The sequence below is a fragment of the Canis lupus genome, chromosome 2 (genome assembly GCF_003254725.2).
Source record: "Canis lupus dingo isolate Sandy chromosome 2, ASM325472v2, whole genome shotgun sequence".
Classification (NCBI taxonomy): domain Eukaryota; kingdom Metazoa; phylum Chordata; class Mammalia; order Carnivora; family Canidae; genus Canis; species Canis lupus.
The window spans coordinates 9607110-9628789 of NC_064244.1; the positions used below are offsets into that span (position 1 = coordinate 9607110).

Below are 21680 nucleotides of genomic sequence, written 5' to 3' on the forward strand. Positions count from 1 at the left end.
TTGAGTTGTAAGAATTCTTTCCATATTGTAGGGGATCCCTGGGTGGCTCAGCGGTTTAGCACCTGCCTTTGGCTCAGGACGCGATCCTGAGGTCCCGGGATCGAGTCCCACGTCAGGCTCCCGGCATGGAGCCTACTTCTCCCTCCTCCTGTCTCTCTCTCTCTCTTTCTCTCTCTCTCTCTCTATGTCTATAATAAATAAATAAATAAATAAATAAATAAATAAATAAATAAATAAATCTTTTAAAAAAAGAATTATTTCCATATTGTAGATGTAAATCCCATATCAGGTATATGATTTGCAAATATCTTTTCTATTCCTTTGGTTGTCTTTTTGTTTTCTTGATGGTATTGTCTGTGACACAAAATTTTCAAATTTTTATGTGGTACAATTTATCTATTTTTTTCTTTTGTCACATGCTTATGGTGTCATATCTTAGGAGCCATTGGCTAACCTAAGGCCACCATGATTTACACCTATTTTTTTCTTATAAGAGTTTTATACTTTTAGCTCTTACATTCAGGTATGATATATTTTGAGTTAATTTTTTCATCTGTGGTTATAGGTCTTTATAGTTTTGGAAAATGCTTGGCTAGTATGTCTACAAATATTGCATCTGCCTCATTCTCTCCCTTTGCTCTTTTTCTAGGACTTCGGATACATTATGCTAGATTTATTCACTATGTCCCACATGCCTTTCAAGCTCTGTGCTGTCCATCCTTTTTTTCTCTCTATGCTTCAGTTTGTATTTTTTCTGTCCTCAAATTTACTAATCTTTTGTTCTATTATATCTAGTCTGCTTTTAAATCCATTCACTGAGTTCTTGATTTCAGTATTATATTTTCTAATTTGAGAATTTCTATTGATTATTTTTATGAGTTCAATTCTCTGCTAAAACTCTGCATCTTTTAATCAATTTTCCCACCTTTCCTTCTCTTTTTATAATAGTTATTTTATAGTCCTTATCTGGACTCAAAAATCTGGCTTATCTGTGGCTTTTTTATTATCTTTTTTTTTTCTGTTGATTATTGGTCAGATGCTCACTTTGGCAGCACATATACTAAAATTGGAATGATTACCATTCAAATTTTCCTGCTTTTTTCAAGTTTCATGTTTTTTTTAGCATATGCCAGATTTATTTATTTATTTTTTATTTTTTTATTTATGATAGTCAGAGAGAGAGAGAGAGAGAGGCAGAGACACAGATAGAGGGAGAAGCAGGCTCCATGCTGGGAGCCCGACGTGGGACTCGATCCCGGGACTCCAGGATCGCACCCCGGGCCAAAGGCAGGCGCCAAACCGCTGCGCCACCCAGGGATCCCCATATGCCAGATTTTTAATATTAAAAACCTATAGACAATATAGACTATTTCCCTCTAGAGATGAAAACAGACAAATAGAGTGAGGATCAGGGGTTAAGCTGAGTTGGGATTGGGTTGCAGTGGTAAGATTCCACTTTTGGTTTCTCTCTGTTTCTTGGTTGGATTCCTCTGGGCTTTTGATAGGAAACCTGGAAAGTTTCTATCTCTACTGCCCTAGAGATTCAGTTCTGCTTTGAGAGGTTTTAAACTTAGATCTTTAGCCTCCTACTCATACAATTTCAGAAATATTGGAAATGTCTTGAAAGGGAAGACTGCCTGGTATTTGAGGCAGGCTCCTCCTTCTAAATAGAATCTGTTTTATGTACTCTGGTAGAATGTGGGGAGACTGTGCTCTACCGATCAGGCTCAGTCAGTTCTTCAGCCTCTTGCACCATCCCAGAATTCAGCAAATGTCCTGTGGGAAATTTTGGGTGTATGTTTGAGGCTCCTTTACATTTATAATCCATTACACAACTCATGTGACTAATCATTAGATGTTTCAGTAGTCTCTCTTTTCCTGTGTAAACTCCCTCTCTCAGGCCAAACTTCAGCCCATGCTCAGAGTCAGTAAATGTCACTGGAGAAGAAGATAGCTGGCAGTTATCAGCTTACATAGTCCAGACCTCAGTAAGATGATTTATTCAGCTGCATTGCCCTTTGGGGACATGCGAAGATGCCAACTAGAAGCCTAAATGTGAATATCACTGTGTTGTTTGCAGAGACCTGGACCAGAATGTCAGCATGGACAACTATCATTGGAACTGAGCAGGATAAAGCTTCAAGAGCAGGACCTCTATAGGAGTGAGAAGCATTAGCAGTACTGTAGGAAATACTAGACGGTCTGCTAAAAGGTCAGGGCAAGAATCCTAGATTTGTGGCAATATGTACTCTGGTCTCAAATGTTATATTGCACTTAAGATGATTACTTTCATCTTATTTAGATGTTTTACTCATTGAATAAACATTAAGTTAAATGAGAGACTTGGTGAAGATGAAGATGTCTTTCATCTTAAGAGAAATGACATACCAAAAAGCAAGCTAAAAATTGTACTGGGAGAAATGGTGGGAGATTTTCAGTGTTGAATTCAACTAATTGAATGCATTGTCCTTGGTACCAAGGATACACAGATTAAGTGATAACCCTTGCTACCGACTAAATGACTTCCCCAAAATTCATGTGTTGAAGTCCTAATCCCCAGTGTGATGGTATTGAGAGATGGGGCCTTTGGGAGATAATTAGGTTTAGATGAGGTCATGATGGTGGAGCTCCCATTGTGGGATTAGTGCCCTTATAAGAGGAAACATAGATCTCCATACACCTCTTTCTTTCTACCTCTCCCTTCCTTTCTACCTCTTCTCTTCCTTCCCCTAGTCCCACCTTGTAAGGGTACAGGAAGAAGGCAGCTGTCTACAGCCAGGAAAGAGCCCTCACTAGAGTCCTACCATGCTGGCACCCAGATTTCATATTTCCCAGCCTCCAGAACTGTGGAAAAACAAATGTGTTGTTTAAGCTACCCAGTCTATAGTATTCTGTTGTAGCAGCCCTGGCAGATGGAGACACCCCTGCTCATGTATCTTTGAAAGGTAAGCCTCAGGATCAAATTAAAATGTGATAAATTCAAGCATATACATTCTAAGGCAAGATAGTTTTGCATTCACTTATGACGATTTAAAAATATTTTGTGTTGTAATAATAAAAGGATTTAAGATTTACTTCCTAGTTACTGTTTTCCTAACCTTGATCAAATATATGCTTTTATAATAAGAGTGAAAGTAGTTTTATCCCCTATTGAGCTTAATTTAACTGGCAAGGTCCAAGATGGGAAAAGCATAATGCAAAATTTTCAAAACTGGGCAAGCACCCTGAGTTAATACAAATATATATATATATTTGGTATATATGGTATATGGTATATATATATATATATATATATATATATATATATATATATATATTCCCTTCTACTTCCTCAACAAGAGTAGGGGGTCAGGGAGGAAAAGTGTGAGAAGCATACAAAGAAAATTAAGTTTACGCAAGAGAAAGCAACAGTGGTAGAGGAAAAAAACTTAGAAGGTACTGCACAGAAGCAATGCAGGAGTAGGAGGTAAGACATCGGTGGGAAAGGGAAAGCAGGTTTTAAGCCTGTATATTTCTTTAAAAACATCTCAGTTGGGAAAGGAGTCCCAATTAGAAATGGGTTAAGGAAAAAAAAGAAAGAAAAGAAAAGAAAGAAAAGAAAAGAAAAGAAAAGAAAAGAAAAGAAAAGGAAAGGAAAGAAGAAAGAAAAAAGGGGTTAAGGTGGATAAACTGCACTTCCCTTGAGACTGTGACTGAGTCACCATTATTCATTCTACCAGGCTGCCTATGCCATATGGTATTATGCCCATAAATCTTATTTAGCACTATACTTTTTGTGTTGGTCCGAATTCCATTTCTGCTTCACCTCGGCCATAAAGGACGCTCTATTCACTAGAACTGCCCCCCCCCCCCCCCCCCCCCCCGCTTTCAGGCCGTGGGTTCAATTTCTCCTGTATCTTTATGCAGACAGTATAATGAAATGTCTGTAAACAGAGGCCATAATCAAATCAGTCTTCAAATATGCTGGTTTTCCAAACGGCGGGCGGGGAAGATAGTAAGAAGGTAGACGTTTCCGAGGAAGATTTATACGTGGGCTGTTCAGGTACACGTGTGCTTCCATGTGCCTTAATCTGCGTAAATAAACGCACAGCTTCTCAGGGTGCGCTAGCGAGCGACAAAAAAGGCGTTTCTCAGAGGCCCGGATCCCGGCCGCCCGACTTCCCTACTTCCGGCCCCGCCCACGGCCCCGCGGTTGCTAGGAGACGTGATGTCACCGGAAGCGGGGACTGGGATAGGCTGAGGCGAAGGGAAGCCGCTCCCCCTCTGCAACCTCAGCGCCGGGCGCCGGCTGTGCAGCTGTTTGTAGGCCTGGGGGTGAGGGTCTGCGGAAGGTAGAGCCGCCTGCGGCCCCGCCCGGCCACCCACCCGCCGCTGCGTCCGCCCGCTCCCGCCCGCTCCCGCCGCCCTCGCCCTCGCCCTGCCGCCGGGGCGGGCCGCGGGGCGGGCGCCTCCCGTGCGGCTGCCGGTGCTTCTGACTGACAGGCGCTGTTCGCACAGCCCGCGCTGCCCGCCACGTCCCCGGTGGCGGCCGACGGCACAGCGTGGCGGCTGACCTTTCCGAGCCCAGTGCGATGACGGCTACCTGCTCCCGGCCGGCCCGGCCACCTCGGCCACCTCGGCCACCTCGGCGTCGCTGGCGTCGGCTTGTGCGGTTCCCGCCGCCGCCGCCGCTGCTGTTGCTGCTGCTCCTGGCGGCGGTGGGGCCGGCGCACGGCTGGGAGAGCGGGGACCTGGAGTTATTTGACTTGGTGGAGGAGGTGCAGCTCAACTTCTACCAGTTCCTCGGGGTGCAGCAGGTAAGCGGGGCCGCCGGCCGCCCGAGGGCTGCGCCTCTTCAGGGACTCCCGGGGCCGAAACGTACGGGTCGCGGCAGAAAGGAGGGGGTGGGGCGGGCTTGCACCCGGTTTCCTCGGAGGGAGCCGGCGCCGCGGCCAGGACGTGGGCATCCTGGGCTCTGGCGGCCCTGCTCCCCGGGGCCCGCCGGGGTCTCCTGGTCACCCCAGCCTCAGGGTTGGTCCCCCACCCCCGCTCCTCACCGCTGTGCTCCCCTTCTCCGGTTCCGGTCTCGGTGACAGGTCGGACGGTGCCTCCAGCATGGGGTGTCGATACCTCGTCTTCCCTCAGCCATTCTGGGGGCGATCCTTGCACCCAGCTGAGCTGGGGGAAGAAGGAGAAGAGTAGCGTGGGCAGACCTTTTACATCTTCGCTTTGCTGCCTCCTGAGTGTGGAGAGAATAGTCATGGCTTCCCCTAAATTTTCACCTATCCGGTTACACTTGCCATTTTAGCTGCTTTCTTGCCTCTCTTCCTTTCCGGGAAGATAGGCATTTTGGTCGGCGTCTGTGTTGCAGAAGTTTTCCTCTCGGTGTACCTTGGACTTTTTAGCCTGTTGAATAGGGCTTCGTATCACAGCTTTGAAATCTGGAGGATCTTGAAGCCTCCACCGTATTGGTCCTGGAATTAAAAATAGAAGTTTTCTGGGTAGGGGAGGCACTTGGGGGTGTTACAGGAAGAGAAGCCCAACCAGTAGCACAAGAGAGTTTTCTTTCTTTTTGTTTTCCTTCCATTTCTTTTCTTTAACTTTCTTTTCTGAGCTTGAGGCTAACTTGTAATGTCAGTTTGTTGCTCTTTACTCCTACTTCGGGAGCGGTACCGGAGGGTAGATATCCAGTCCATCTGCAACCTGCTGCCACGGAAAAGATGACATTTCACTGATTTAAGGATTATGGGATAAAGACAGAATTTCACACGATCCGATTCAGCCCTTCAGAAAATGCTTTGAATAGTTATGTGGGTAAAAAAAAAAAAAAAAAAAAAAGTAAGGTTTACCAACAATTGTCATCCTAGACAAGATATGAATATGGTATGTCGTTCATGACTAGATATGAAATGTACATTTCCCCCCATAGGTTATCATAAATTTGTACAAACTATTGAGTTTAACACTAAATGGAAATTTACATTCAGCGAAAAAGAATGGAATATAAAATTGCTTTTGCCCCGGCCCCATGATTTTAACAATTTCATTTTTGTAAGTTACACAGTGTAAGCATTTCACACTTAAGATTCATACATGCAAACAATTGTGTGGTATCTGTCTATATTCATTATCTTCACCTGGTGCCACTTGCTACTCATGGAGACAAAGTCATGGACTTTGGCTATACCTCATTTTCGGAGTAAATGATATAAATGTGTAAAAATCATTAGTGAAGGGGCAGCCCCGGTGGCCCAGCGGCTTAGCGCCGCCTGCAGCCCCGGGGTCTGATCCTGGAGACCTCGAATCGAGTCCCACGTCCGGCTCCCTGCATGGAGCCTGCTTCTCTCTCTGCCTCTTTCTCTCTATGAATAAATAAATAAAATCTTTAAAAATATAAAAATAAAAAAGAATAAAAATCATTAGTGAAACTATAACTCCGAGGACACTTAATGCCTTTAATATATAGAATTTATCATGATTGAATAAATTCTGTAGCTAGAAAGTCCTTTTTAAAAAAAGATTTTATTTATTTGAGAGAGATTGAGAGCATGGGGAAGGACAGAGGGAGAGGGAGAAGCAGACTCCTTGCCCAGCAGGGACCTGGATACAGGCTTGATCCCAGGAGCCCAGGATCATGACCTGAGCTGAAGGCAGATGCTTAGCAGACTGAGCCACCCAGGTGCTCCTGGTAAAAGCCTATACATAACCTGTCCAAAGATCTTGAAGATACTTTCCAGTTATTCATGGAATTTTAAGGTCCTTTAAAGGAATATAGAAATTTAGTAGCAGTAGTTTAAAATTTCGATTATGTAGTCTGGCTTGCATGAGAACCCTCATAAAATTTTCATTTATAATTTCACGCAGTTTAATTTCAGAGTTAATTAGGCAGTAAAACAATCAGAGCACTTAACTGTAGGAGCAAAGATAGAGAATAAAGAAGCATAATCGAGAAGATTCTATGTCAAAGTAGAATTTGAAAAGAAGGATCCAGAAAATTATTTTAATCTGTGTTTCTCTACCTAGCAGTGTTGAAATTGGAAGGAATACCAGAAGCAATTTTATTCTACCCAAGCAGAGACACTGAATGGAACAAGTTCTTCACATTACATTGAAACTTAACTTTTTGGAACACTTTCAGGGGACCAGAAATTTGGTAGAGACAAAGGTAGCCTCTTTCCGTTTCTTAATGTTTAATTTTCAGGCCAGAGCCAGTAATCTTTTGGTGACTAGCCAGACATGAGGGACTAGGACAAATTAGATAGGTTATTCAGAGTTGTAAATTGGCTCTATGCATCCATCAGTTTTGTTGTTAATTTAACAGAGATTTATTTTGTGCCTGCTGAAGTTTAAACACTGGGAATTGGCTGGCATATAAAACAAACCCCCTAGGGATCCCTGGGTGGCGCAGCGGTTTGGTGCCTGTCTTGGCCCAGGGCGCGATCCTGGAGACCCGGGATCGAATCCCACATCGGGCTCCCAGTGCATGGAGCCTGCTTCTCCCTCTGCCTGTGTCTCTGCCTCTCTCTCTCTCTCTCTCTCTGTGACTATCATAAATAAATTAAAAAATTATTTAAAAAAAAAAAAAAAACCCTAGCCTTGTGAAACTTGCATTTTACTTGGGGGAGGTAATAGGAAACAATCAAACAAGTAAATATAAATGTCAGGTGGTCAGAAAAGACCTCCAAAGGAAGTATGTGAGTCATGTGGACAAGTTGGGGAAGGTATTCAAGAAAGGCAGACAGTAAATACTAAGGCCTGAGGCAAGAGTTTGCTTAATGTTTGAGGAATAGCGGCGCAGCTAGTGGGGCTGGAGAAGGGTGAACCAGGAGGACGGTAACAGGAGATGAGATCAGAGTCATGGACTTTGGCTATTACGTATGTGTAAGTTGGGATCCATGTTGGGTTAAACTGAAGAGGTACCTGATTTGACTTAAATTTCAGAATGATTATTGTGTTGAGGACTGTATGTATGTCTTTAGCTACTTAGTGGGATAATTGTGGTGTAAAATGTAGAGTGGATCTGGTCAAATTCTGGATATAATTGAAACAAAAGCTGACAGAATTTTACTGTTTGTTTCAATGTATCATATGAGGGGGGTGAGGTTGAGAATAATTCTAAAGCTTTTGGCCTCGGTAATTAAATACTTGTTTAATTGCAGTTGTTACCTAATGAGATGGAGAAGCTAGTATAGACACAGGTCTGGTTGGGGGAAAATCAGAAATTTGGCTTTGGTTGTGCCGAATTTAAGTATCTGTTAAACATTCAAGTGGATCTGGCATATCGACATTGGTTATATAATTCTGGAGTTACAAGGAGAAAGATTTGAGCTGTAGATATAAATTTGGGAGTCCTTGGCACTTAGAAGGCAATTTGAGACCACAAAACTGGATAAGTTCACCTGGAGGGGTGGGTGGTAAAAGTAAGAGGGAAAACGGAGGCCTGGGAGGTAAGCCACGGGCATTCCAAACTTCCAGAGTCAGGGAGATGTGGAAGAACCAACAAAGGAAATGGAGAAGGAACAGCCAGTGAAGTAGGAGGCAAACCAAGAGAAAGATGGTCTCTTTCAAGTCAAGAAAGAATTTTATTTTATTTTTATTTTATTTTATTTTATTTTATTTTATTTTATTTTATATTTTTTTAAGAAAGAATTTTAAAGAGGAGAAAGTGATCAGGTGGGGAAAATGCTGATGATAATTAAAATGAAGGTTCTGAGAATTGACTGTTGAATATAACAACGTGGAGGTCATTGATTACCTAAGCAGGAGCTGTTTCGGGGGTGGTGAGATCAACGGTCTGGTTAGATTGGGCTCAGGAGAGAAGGGGAAGAATTAGAGACAATATAAATATTTTTTTGTGATATCCTTATGCTAAACTAGAAACCAGGGATCATGGAGACTGAATGTAGCATCCATTTTATCCCCTTTTCCACTTGATCTAAAATAATTAAGTTGGTCACTCTCTAAACACTTTAATTGGAATGATCGATGACCTTTAGAACTTGGACCAGGCCATCTTCTGACTTATAATCTTGGACAAGTTAGTTGCCTCATTTTTTGGACAAATAGTATCTTTATTTACTTCATTATTAAGTACATTGCAGATATTTAAATATTATCTTGTATAGACATGTGAGCAGAGATGGAAGGAGAGGAGCTGTAGTGAAGAGAGAGACTTTTGATTAGGAGAACCAGGACCCTGGCCCCATTTTATAATGAAAGTATAGTCATAAATATCTTTTAAAACCTTTCTTTATTTTCATCAAAGCACTTATTTGTGAAAGTGGGTTCTATATTAATGAATGTAAGACATCATTACTATGTTTTTTTTTTAAGTTTTTATTTAAATTCCAGATTAACATACACTGTAATATTTATTTCAGGTATACAATTTAGTGATTGGACACTTCCATACAACACCCTGTGTTCATCACAAGTGCTCTCAATCCCCATCACCTGTTTAACCCATCCCTCTACCCACCTCCCTTCTATAACCATCAGTTTGTTCTATATAGTTAAGAGTCTTTTTCTTAAATTACCCCTCTATGTTCCCCCCTGAACAATTGTTTCTTAAATTCCACATATGTGAAATCATATGGCATTTGTCTTTCTGACGTATTTCATTTTGCATGATGCTCACTAGCTCCATCCACATTATTGGAAATGGCAAGATTTAATTCTTTTTTGATGCAAGATTTAATTCTTTTTTTGATGACTGAGTAATATTCCACTGTATATATTATCACATCTTCTTTATCCATTCCTCAGTCAATAGACATTTGGGCTCTTTCCATATTTAGGCTATTATAGATAATGCTGAGATAAACATTAGGGTGCACATATCCCTTAGAATTAGGATTTTTGTAACTTTGAATAAATACCTCGTAGTACAATTGCTGGATCATAGGGTAGTTCTATTTATAACTTTTTGAGAAAACTCCATACTGTTTTCCAGAGTGGCTTTACCAGTTTGCATTCCCACCAATAGTATAGGAGAGAGAATTCCCCATTCTCTATATCCTCACCAACACCCGTTGTTTCTTGTGTTGTTAATTTTAGCCATTCTGACAGGTGTGAGGTGATATATCTAATTGTAGTTTTGATTTGTACTTCACTGATGAATAGTGGTGTTAAGCATCTTTTCATATGTCTCTTGGCCATCTGTATGTCTTTTTTTGAAAAGTGTCTGTTCATGTCTTCTGACCATTTTTAATTGGATTATTTATTTTTGGATGTAGAGTTTGGTAATAAGTTCTTTATAGATTTTGGATACTAGTCCTTTATCAGACATGTCATTTGCAAATATCTTCTCCCATTTGGTAGGCTGCCTTTTAGTTTTATGGATTGTTTCCTTTACTATGCAGAAGCTTTTTATCTTGATGAAGTCCCAGTAATTTATTTTTGCTTTTGTTTCCCTTCCTCAGGAGACATATCTAGTAAGAAGTTACTACAGCCAATGTCAGAGGTTACTGCCTGTGTTCTGCTCTAGGATTTTAATGGTTTTGGGCCTCATATTTAGGTCTTTAATCCATTTTGAGTTTATGTTTGTGTATGGTGAAAGAAAGTGGTCAAGTTTCATTCATCTGCATGTTGCTGTCCAGTTTTCCCAATACCATTTGTTGAAATGATTGTCTTTTGTCCATTGGATATTCTTTCCTGCTCTTTTAAGATTTGCCCATATGGTTGTGGATTCATTCCTGGGATTTCTGTTCTGTTTCATAAATCTATGTGTTTATTTTTGTGTCGGTACTATACTGTCTTGATTACTGCAGCTTTGTAATATAACTTGAAGCCCAGAATTCTGATGCCTCCAGCTTTGCTTTTTCAAGTTTGCTTTGGCTATTCAAGGTTTTTTTTTTTTTTTTTTTTTTTTTGTGGTTCCATACAAATTTTAGGATTGTTTGTTCTAGTTCTGTGAAAAATGCTGTCAATATTTTTTTAAATATTTTATTTATTCATGAGACAGAGGCAGAGACATAGGCAGAAGGAGAAGTAGGCTCCCTGTAGGAGCCTGATACAGGACTCAGTTGCAGAACCCCAGGATCACAACCTGAGCCAAAGGCACATGCTCAGCCACTGAGCCACCCAGGTGCCCCTGCTGTTGGTATTCCAAAAGAGATTACATTAAATATGTAGATTGCTTTGAGTTGTATAGACATTTTAACAATATTTGTTCTTCCAGTCCATGAGCATGGTATGTCTTTCCATTTCTTTTTTTTTTTTTTTTTAAGATTTATTTATTTATTCATGATAGACATAGACTGAGAGAGAGAGAGGCAGAGACACAGGCAGAGGGAGAAGCAGGCTCCTCGCAGGGAGTCTGATGTGGGACTCGATCCTGTATCCTGGGATCAGACCTGAACCAAAGGCAGGTGCCCAACCGCTGAGCCACCCAGGCATCCCGGTCTTTCCATTTCTTTGTGTCATCTTCAGTTTCTTTCATCAGTATTTTATAGGTTTCAGGATATAGGTCTTTCACCTCTTTGCTTAGATTTAGTCCTAGGTATCTTATGGTTTTTGGTGCAGTTGTAATTGAGGTTTGATTCCTTGTTATTTCTTTCTGCTGCTTCATTATTGGTGTATAGAAATGCAACTGATTTTTGTATGTTGATTTTGTTTACTGTTGACTTTACAGAATTCATGTGTTGGTTCTAGCAGTTTTTTGGTGGAGTCTTTTGGATTTTCTACAGAGTCATGTTGTCCGCAAATAGTGAATATGCTACTTTTTTCTTACCGATTTGGATGCTTTTTCTTTTTGTCGTCTGATTGCTGTGGGTAGAATTTCCAATACTGTGTTAAATAACAGTGGTGAGAGTGGACATTCTTGTCTTCTTCCTGACCGTAGAGGAAACCTCTCAGTTTTTCCCCATTGAGAATGATATTAGGTGTAGGTTCTTCATGTATGGCCTTTATTATGTTGAGGTATGTTTCCTCTAAACCTACTTTGTTGAGGGTTTTTATCATGAATAGATGTACTTTGTCAGATGCTTTTTCTGCATTTACTGAAAGGATCATATGGTTCTTGTCCTTTCTTTTATGAATGTAGTGTATCATGTTGATTGATTTGAGGATATTGAACTCAGTGATTCTATCAAACATAATAACATTCATATCAGAGAAGTCCCAGAAGAAGAAGGAGACAAAGAGGGCAGAAAATTTACTTGAGGAAATAATAGTTGAAAAATTCCCTAAGCTGGAGAAGGAAACTGATATCAAGATCCATGAGGCACAGAGAACTCACAGCAAAATCAAAAAAAGTAGGCCAACACCAAGACATATTGTAATTACACTTGCAAAATATAATGATATGGAAAAAAAATCTTAAAAAGAGCAAACAAAGTCCTTAACTCACAAAGGAAGACCCATAAGGCTAGCTGCAAATTTCTCAACAGAAATTTGGCAAGCCAGAAGGGAGTAGCATGATATATTCAAAGTGCTGAATGTGAGAAATCTGCAGCCAAGAACACTCTATCCAGCAAGGCTATTCTTATGTTCCATGATTTTTCTTTCTTTTGTTCAACTTCATGATTGTCCTTTTTTTTTTTTTTTTGTCATCTGTATCACATATTTGTTCTCTGCTTCTTCCAACTTTGTGTTCATTGCATCAAGCCTGTTTTCAATCTCAGTTACTGCGTTTTTCATTTCAGTTTTTTAACTCTTTTATCTCCATGGTAAGGGTCTCTCTGAAGTTTTCCATTCTTTTCTCAAGCCCAGCTGAAATGATTATGGTGTTTTAAGTAACATCACAGTATTTTATTTTAGGAGCTAAATATTTTGTTTTTTTTACTTATATTTACTGAAATTTTTGTTGAAGAGTGTCATTAGGACATAATTAGAAATTTAATATAGAATTTGGGTCTCCGTTCCCATCCTTGTTAATACTAAAGTAAGGTTAGGATTCATTCACTTAGTGTTTCTGATTAATGTCATCAACCAACTGAAATCTCATATGTAATTGGGCATGTTGCAAAAGCAAGTGTATGCCATAGTCTACATTTCTGGTTGGAGAGAATGTGTTTAATACAATGTTTCATTATTAGATAGACACCCATTTTAGTGCCAGTGAGGCAGTAAACATAAAGCCCTGTGCAGGTACACGGTCAGCTAATAGAATTTGAATTATTAAAGATTAATTGTTGAAGATCAGAGCCTAAAATCAAGAATTAAGTAAAGTGTATGTCATAGTCTAAATAGCAGTATTAAAATGCCACTGAAAGCAAACACTAGAATTCTAAAAGGAATAATTTCCTTAGTTAAACAACTCCTGGTTTTAGAAGGCACAAGAATTTTTAAGAGCTACATGAGACTCTACTGTCGGACGTGCAATGAGTAGTAGTCAAAACAAGTTAAGATCAGAAAGATCATTGTCATTTACTGGGAAGGTCCGAACAGATCTTAGGGAAATCATGGGGCCCATATATATGCATGCGACTAAGGAAGGTAGAGACTTCTTATTTCTTGTCAGTTTTTGAGGACTTTATTCATACCACATCAAAATGGGTCATGTTAAGTAGGCTATCCCATGACCAATTGAAGTTATACATTACCAAGAAGCCTCTGACTTTTTGAAATAAGAAAAAAATTGCAAATCTTATTAGTTATTTTCAATGACCTTTTAGTTAAGAGATAAAAGATTAGTACTTAGGTTATTTTCTGACTTTAAGTGGTGTTTTGTGTTAATAGTTTCTAAATTTGATTTAAGAAAGTTAACATGTATGTATAATGTAGGATAGCTAAAAATTGTGATTTTACTTGTAGTTGATTATATCCTATCTTGTATTTTTTAGTGGGTGTTTTATCTATGGTAGGAAATAGACTTCCTGGGTGGGTGTTTTAGTGGGTGTTTAAAGAATTTTGGTTCAGACATTTAATAAAGTTCAAATGATTGCCATGCTGTACAATTCTATAGTAGTTATATAGAATTAATGCGTGCCTTTTATATCACACCTTTCAAAGTAGTATGAGGTTCAACTTAGTGTAAATTAGATTGATCTTGAAATTAGTTATTGTAGAAAGTGTCAGAGGTTTTCAACAATACTGACATCTCTCAAACTGTTGTTGAAACTTATTATTTTGAATCACCTTCAAAGCCTGCAGCATATTTGGCAGATTATTCTTATTAATAGTAAATCTTTAAGATGGATTTTATTTTCAGTTTAGCTAATAGTCATTTGGAGCTAAATTTGGTGACTAAATTGGGTTAGTAAGCTTGGGTAAATACATTTGGGACTGATAAAGTGACCTGAATATAAATTTAATGTAAGGTTCATAAACTGGTTTAAGGCCTATTCTTAAGAGTTCTGGAGAAGTTTAGAGCAATATCAACATGAAGTAAATCTATAGCCTTACAAAGTAATGTATACTAGTAAACGACTTTTGGAATGCTTATTACTTTATGGGTAGCAAATTTTTAAAAGATTTTTTACCTACAGGGGAACAATATATAAAGATTATCTTAATTTTAGAGAGGTAGAAAAATACTGAGCTAGAATAAAATAATTAATTTGCTTGCTTTAATATTAAAAACAAGCATTCATTATATAATACTTTTATTATAAAGCTGGTTAAAGCAGAGTGGGAGAGGAATCAGTCTGTTTGTGATAGGGACAGTAGCTGAGAATACCACTGAGAGGCAAAAATAGGAAATATGTAAGGAGAGGGGAAATGTAGAAAAATGCATAAATTACAAATAAAAATGGTAATAGAGTAATATCTCCATCTTGTGGCCTTCTTTGGATATTGTCTTTAAAAATGTTGAGGGGTTGTATTTTCACAACTGTAGGCATAAGTAAAAATAAATATATATCAGGTAAAAATAAAATATGGGTCAGGGATTTTTGCAGTATTTTGTATTTGGACCTTTAAAACCAAGCTTCCCAATTGGTGTGCTACAAGTAAGTGTGCTTAAATAGTGATGTCCTTTCTTGGGTGGACTTAACCATTTATTCCAGTGTGTCTTTTCAAATACAATTCTCTATGAAATGCCATAGTATGAAAAAGGTTGGAAAAACACTATAAAGGCGTATAGGTCTGATATTTTTCTTCCAGGGAAAATTTTATAATCGTATAATTATATGCATGCAGATACACACATATATAGAGATATAATTGTCTTAAAATTAGTCTTAATAAAATTTTTGCTATAGTAAAGATCTTATTTAGCTCTTATATATGAAAAAGCATTATTTACCATATCAGTGGGAGAATCTGAATATAAAAAGAATCAATAAGTCTTTGATGAATCAGTGTCCTTCAGATACTTGATGATTCATTCTGGTTGAAATAACCATTAAACATTACCATAGTTCGGGCCTCAGAGGAATGCTTTAATGATTTGTACCAATCTTCTGTGTGAAGAGTATACAAATGACTTTGGAATATATAAATATACAAATTCTGAGTAGCCTAAAGTAATATTTGTGACATTAGGAGATAAATAATATTTTACTTAGAAATCCTGACTGACATAGATTTCAAATTTGGGGCATTTAACACTTTTTCAACCCATTGATCCCTTAGAGCAACACTGTGCAATAGATGTATAATACAAGCCACAAACATAATTTTAAATTTTCTAAAAGCTACATTTAAAAAGTAAAAAAGGAAGATTAAATTAATTTTAATAATATATTTAATTCAGTGTATCAAAAGTATTTCAACATTTAATCACATTTTAAATAATTATTAATAGTTCACATTCTAGCTTTTACTGTCATTAAAATCTGGTATGTATTTTACATTTATACTTCTAGTATACTTTGATTCAGAAGTACAATTAATGTAAATTAATCAAATAAAATTAAAAAATTGGTTTCTGAATTGTATTAGCACATTTCAAGTGCTTAAATATGGCAGATGGCTACGACTTTAGAAAGCACAGGTTTAGGAAATCAACATTTCTGTGTTGTATACATATACCTAAATATTTTTGGGTAAAATCACTAACTGCTATTTCCATTTTGTCAGGGACATAGTTTGTAGTCGTCATTGCCATCTTTTTTTTCCTTTTGTATTTTAACTCAGCATAGTTTTTGTTGCTTTTTTTTGTTTTTAGATTGTTTCAGTTATGCTAGATATCATCTTCCTAGTTATCTGTACATTTTCCATTCTTTTCTTTGACCTATAAAAGCTGTTAGTATAGTGCATGCTACTCTTCTAGGGACAGTGGGTTCTCAGTGTCCATGCATACAGAGCTCAATGTCCATGCATACAGAGCTAATAAGGGTGTTTTCAGATAATCAGCTTAATTCAAATGGGTTATTTGCTTTTGCTGACTTGCCTGTTATATTTGATAATTCTTAAAGTCTTACTAATATTGTTAAGTTTTCAGTGTTGCTTCAATGTTCCTAGTTTGTAATTTTAACTTTGAGGTTTTCCATTCTTTCTATTTATTTTGAAACTCATCCATCAAATATATTGCTAGCTATGAAATAGTTGCTATATTCTTTACTGTCATCTATTTTGAGTATTATATCTTTAAATGACTTTATTGTTTTATGATTTTTTTTATTTGAGAGACAGAGAGAGAAGCATGAGGAGTGGGCAGAGGGAGAAGCAGACTCCCTGCTGAGCAGGGAGTCCATGCTGGGCTCTATCCCAGGACACTGGGATCATGACCTGAGTTGAAGGCAGACACTTAACTGACTGATCCACCCAGGAGCCCCTAATTAAATGATTTTAAGGGAGATTTCTATATCCATTTCTATTTGTGTGCCAGTATTTTAGCTCTTAATCAGGGGTAACAAGTCATCCGTTTTTACTAGTTGTCTCTGCCACCTCTATATAGCTCCTAGTAAGTATTGCTTTCCTTTAGACTCAATAATTAATTGCTGATCTTTTTGACTCTACCTTTTGTAATTTCATATACAACTGAGGAAAAGAAGTAGATATTAATGTTGATGATTTTTATATGTAGCTATTGTTGTTTTAAGTAATCCTGGTACGGGGGCACCTGGGTGGCTTAGTCAGTTGAGTGTCCCAACTCTTGATTTCAGCTCAGGTCATGATTTCAGGATTGTGAGATGGACTCTGGTGTCAGGCTCCCTGCCTAGTGCAGAGTCTGCTTAAGATTCTCTCTCCCTTTCCTTTACCCCTTACCCTGCATGTTCTCTCTCTCCCTCTCTCTCTCCCTCTCTCAAGTAAATAAATAAATAAACTAAAAAAAAAAAATCCTGGTACAAGAAAGAAATTGCACTGGGGTCAGAAATGTAAAAAATTCTATGTTGAGTGAAAAAAAGAAACAAAACAAAAATTTAAAAACCAGTGATAGAATCCTGAAGTTGGAAAAGATCTCACCAATATCTAACCTATTTTCTCATATAGGAATCCTGAATCTCTCTATAGTTCTTTGGCAGATGGTCATCCACTCTATTTTATTTACCTCTAACAATGAGTTTATGAAGCAGCCTATTGAGTTTTTGGATTGTAGTACTCAGTGGAAATGTTATTCTTATGTAAAGCTAAAATCATAGTTCTTATCTACTTCCAGCTTCATTTATAATCTTATTTTGGAGTACCCCTAAATATATATTCCCTAAAATTATTGCTCTGAAATGCCTTAAAATAAAATGCACAAAGGAAATAGTTACTTGTTGATTCTATGGTAGTAGGGTTACTTAAAAACAACAACTACAACCCACAATTCTTTGTGTATCAGTTATACCTCAATAAAGGTATTAAAAATAAAATATACAGGCAACTTGAGAGACCTTCTTGTTTTCATGGTCTTTAGAAATGTACTAAATCCACCCTAGAGAAGACCCAAGCCACCATAGTTACAATTGTCTTAGAATTACACTGAGCATGATTTGAGATTACTATAAATGATTCCCTGAGGTCATCAAAGTCAGCAACAGGAAATTTCTAGGAAATGAAAACAAGATGATTTGGGGTATGTCAGCTTTGATAATATGGGCCACAAGAGTAATTTAATTAAAATTGTACCCAGAAGTTGTTATAGACTCTTAAAGCAGAATGCATGTGTGCAGTTGTACAGGTTGTGGGTCTACTAAAAACCTCTTTTCATTATAGTATGAAAATATCATAGACTTTGAGATTACTAAAGAACTGCACATAGGTGATTGAACTTAAAGGAAATAATTACTCTTTTATAACTAAAATGTCAGTAAAATTTTAGTTCACAAGTTCATCTTGAGTTGGAGTTTCTCTACCCCCTTTTATGCAGCCCTCCCTAGAGACTTCACAGTGGCTTTTACTCATATAGGCAGCTTAGGGCTCCCTCCTGAGGTTATATTGGGGCCACTGCAGATCCAGCTACCAAGCCTGCAGATCCCTTGGCCTGGTCTCAGCTGTGGGGCTGAAACCATGGCCTCTTACCATCCCGGATACATAATATTTTATAAGCTATAGCCTCAGGTAGTGAGTGGCATTTTTGCTTTTTATGTTTTTCCCTCCCCTGCAGGTGGTAGAGTCCTACTGCAACTGTTGGTTTCAAGCACTTAGTCTGGCTCTGATCCCAGGCCTTTTGTAGAGTACTTTTAGCCCTCATTACTTTGTGAGAGTCCTACTTCCAATTACTGCCTACTTGTAGGTGTAGAGTCCAGTAGGCCTATACCTTAAGCTCTAATTAGGGCTACAAGTTTCCTTTTTCTTTTCTTTTTTTAATCTACTGAGATACTTAACTAGTGTTTTTCATAGCTAGGTGTTTGTGATTTTTCTCTTTAAATTTTATCTTTGGTATGTGTTTGGAGGAGGTTAGGGAGGAAGTCCCTCAATGCTTGCAGTGCTACTGTAACCCTAGAATGTTTTTAAAAGCTGCATTTTTTTATAATAGTTATTATTTTTAATGCTAGTTTTCCTGTTATCTAAGAACATTTACCATTTATCATCGAGAAATATATTCAGGCCTATTATTCACAGCAATATAAGAGATTAATTAGGTATTAAAAGGGACAGTAGGCCATCCGCTTTCTGACCACTATTCCTAGACTTTATCCAGGTCTGGGTGCTAAAACAGTCAAGTAACATTTCTGAAATAATTGGATCCCTCAAAGCTTTGAATATGAATGTAGTAAGTAGATCCTATTACCTCAGAGTGATGTATATGGATGGCCCCGTTGTTGGAGACCCACAGAGGAGGGTTCTGATTTTTGTCTTGAACCTAGTTAGAAAAATATGGTAGGTGGGGAGAAAGACAGTGAAACTCAAGATACATGTCATAAAAACCATTGCTGGGGGAAATTAATGGTCCTAACATTAAGTTCTATGCAGGTAGTGTCATGTCAGCTGTAAATATATGCTATACTTGCAAACCTCATAAAAATACCTTCTCTTTCTGAGCCTAAATAACATTATGTTCTCTCATATTCAGTCTTCAAAGATGTACAAAACAAAACATAGTACAGTGAAGGTTAACCTCACTGAAAACTGTTTTAGTAATAAACTTGATGACACTGCTAAAATCCTAGAATTTCAGTGGATATTAGCTTCATGGAATTGGATGATCCTTAATTGAAGCTTCAACAAATGATTTAAAGAAAGAAGTATACACTTCAGATTTATAAGGAAAGATAAAAAGTTCTTTCATTCTAGATTTGTAGGAATTAAGTATCAGTTTACATACAATCTGAGGAACATATTTGTTTTGTAATTATTATGTACATTTAATATTTAGTTGTTAATCTCTGGAAAGTCTTTAAAGATACTAACATGGAAGAGAACAGTGGTATAATCTTTTTAAAAGACATTTCACGAGAATCCCTGGGTGGCTAAGCGGTTTAGCGTCTGCCTTCGGCCCAGGGTGTGATCCTGGAGTCCTGGGATCAAGTCCTGCGTCAGGCTCCCTGCATGGAGCCTGCTTCTCCCTCTGCCTGTGTCTCTGCGTCTCTCTCTGTGTCTTTCATGAATAAATAAATAAAATCGTTTTAAAAAAAAAAAAGACATTTCACTTGCAGATAGTCATTGTTGGTTTTCTAGTGTGGATAACAATACTATCTCTGCAGCAGTTCTCTCCAGTAATGTTTCTAACCTTTGTTTTTGTGACAGAATAGAATTGCAAAGCTATCTAGATTGTTATGAAACTTATAACAAAGCCTGTTTTTCATATTTGTTAATTCATTAGTTCTTTTGATAATACTACTAATAATAAAGAATTAGAAACAAATTTTAACAGGAGACTTTCAGTAAATTATGACATATCCTTGGCCTGATGTGTAATCATTAATAATACTGTATGGGAAAGTATACAGCAACATGGAAAAATATTTACGATGTAAGTGAAAAAAGCCAAATATCAAGTTGTATTCACATTTGGTTATAATTTTGTATGAGTTTTATATGTGCAAAAGGTAAAAAAGTAACATGGAGTAATGGGAACAGTTTGAATTGTGGGATTAGTAGAATTATTTTATTTAGCAGTGAATGTTTCCTTTTAGAGTTCTGTTAGTATTAATAATACATGCTCATGTAAATTCTTTTATTTTCGGAAGAAGAATGTTATATAATTAAATCACAATTAGATAAACCAAATTAACAGTATATCTTCGTGTTTATTAGATAAATTGAACAGATATTTAAGTTGCCTTTAACTTATAACTTATAGAGTTATAAATGGGAAATTAAATAAGACAAACAACTTTAGACTTAAAAAACCCGTCTATATATTTTGTTATTGTAAAAATATTAAGTAATTTCTAATAATTATTTCAGTGAATCAGAACCTATTTTATCAAATTTCAGATGTTAGTCACTTGAGAAATTAATAGCATAGGTCAAATGAAGTAGCTTTATGGTTGTAAATATACTTAGGATATGCTATAGATATAATTTTTCTTTCCGGCAAACAAACACAATAGTATCCTGGCCAAGAAAGCCAACTAATAGGTCTTGAGGGTAAGACCATACTTCAGTGCTTCTTAACTTTGTATTATTTTTCTGAATTTTTAAATATATGTATATAGTGTATTATAGATTCAACTGAATAACCAGCTACATTATAGGCTTATTTATAACTTCTTCAGTCCTCGCAGTGCATATATAGTTTAGAGGTGTGCTGTCCAGTATTGTAGCTTCTAGCCACATATGACTGACTGTCAGGCAACTGAAATGTGGCTGGACTAAGAACATTAATTTTACATTTTATTTGATTTTAATTAACTTAAAATTTTAAAACTGAAGGAGTACAAAATACTTTTCCATTGAATACAACTTTACTCTTTGGTTAGGACTACATTTCACTTTAACCATAAAAAATTTGGCTTATTCATTGAGATGTGTTGTACATATAAAACATACACTAGATTTTGAAGACTGTATAAAAAATAGTGTAAAATATCTCAGTAACTTTTAATATTACATGCTGAAAATATTTTTATAAGTTGATTTAAATAAAATATTAAAATTAATTTTACATATTTTTCCTTTTTTATAATGTGACTACTAGAAAATGTAGTTACACATGTGGCTTGCATTATATTGTATTGGACAGTGCTGGCTTACAGCAGGCATCAGCAAAGTATGACCTGTCCCTGGTTTAGATTTCTGGGTAGAAGAGCAAGTACTTACTTTGCCTAGGGTGCAAAAGATAATTGTTGGGCTCAGGAAAAATGTTTAGAACATACCATATATTAGTACAGTAATAGGCTACATATGAGTTAATGAAGAAAGATATCTAAAATCCAAATATAAATACAAAATATTTTTTAAAAATTTTAAGACTTATTTATTTATTCATGGGGGGGGGGGAG

The 21680-nt window shown here is 37.3% G+C and overlaps 1 protein-coding gene across 1 annotated transcript in view; it reads left to right on the forward strand.

Moving 5' to 3' along the window:
* Nucleotides 1-4279: 4279 nt before the first annotated feature.
* The window catches only part of DNAJC1 (DnaJ heat shock protein family (Hsp40) member C1), a 207015-nt gene continuing 189614 nt past the window's right edge, over nt 4280-21680 (forward strand). The window contains exon 1 of the mRNA XM_025463991.3: nt 4280-4796. Coding sequence (XP_025319776.1) covers nt 4572-4796 — 225 coding nt within the window. The 5' untranslated portion in view covers nt 4280-4571. The remainder of the gene's footprint in view (nt 4797-21680) is intronic.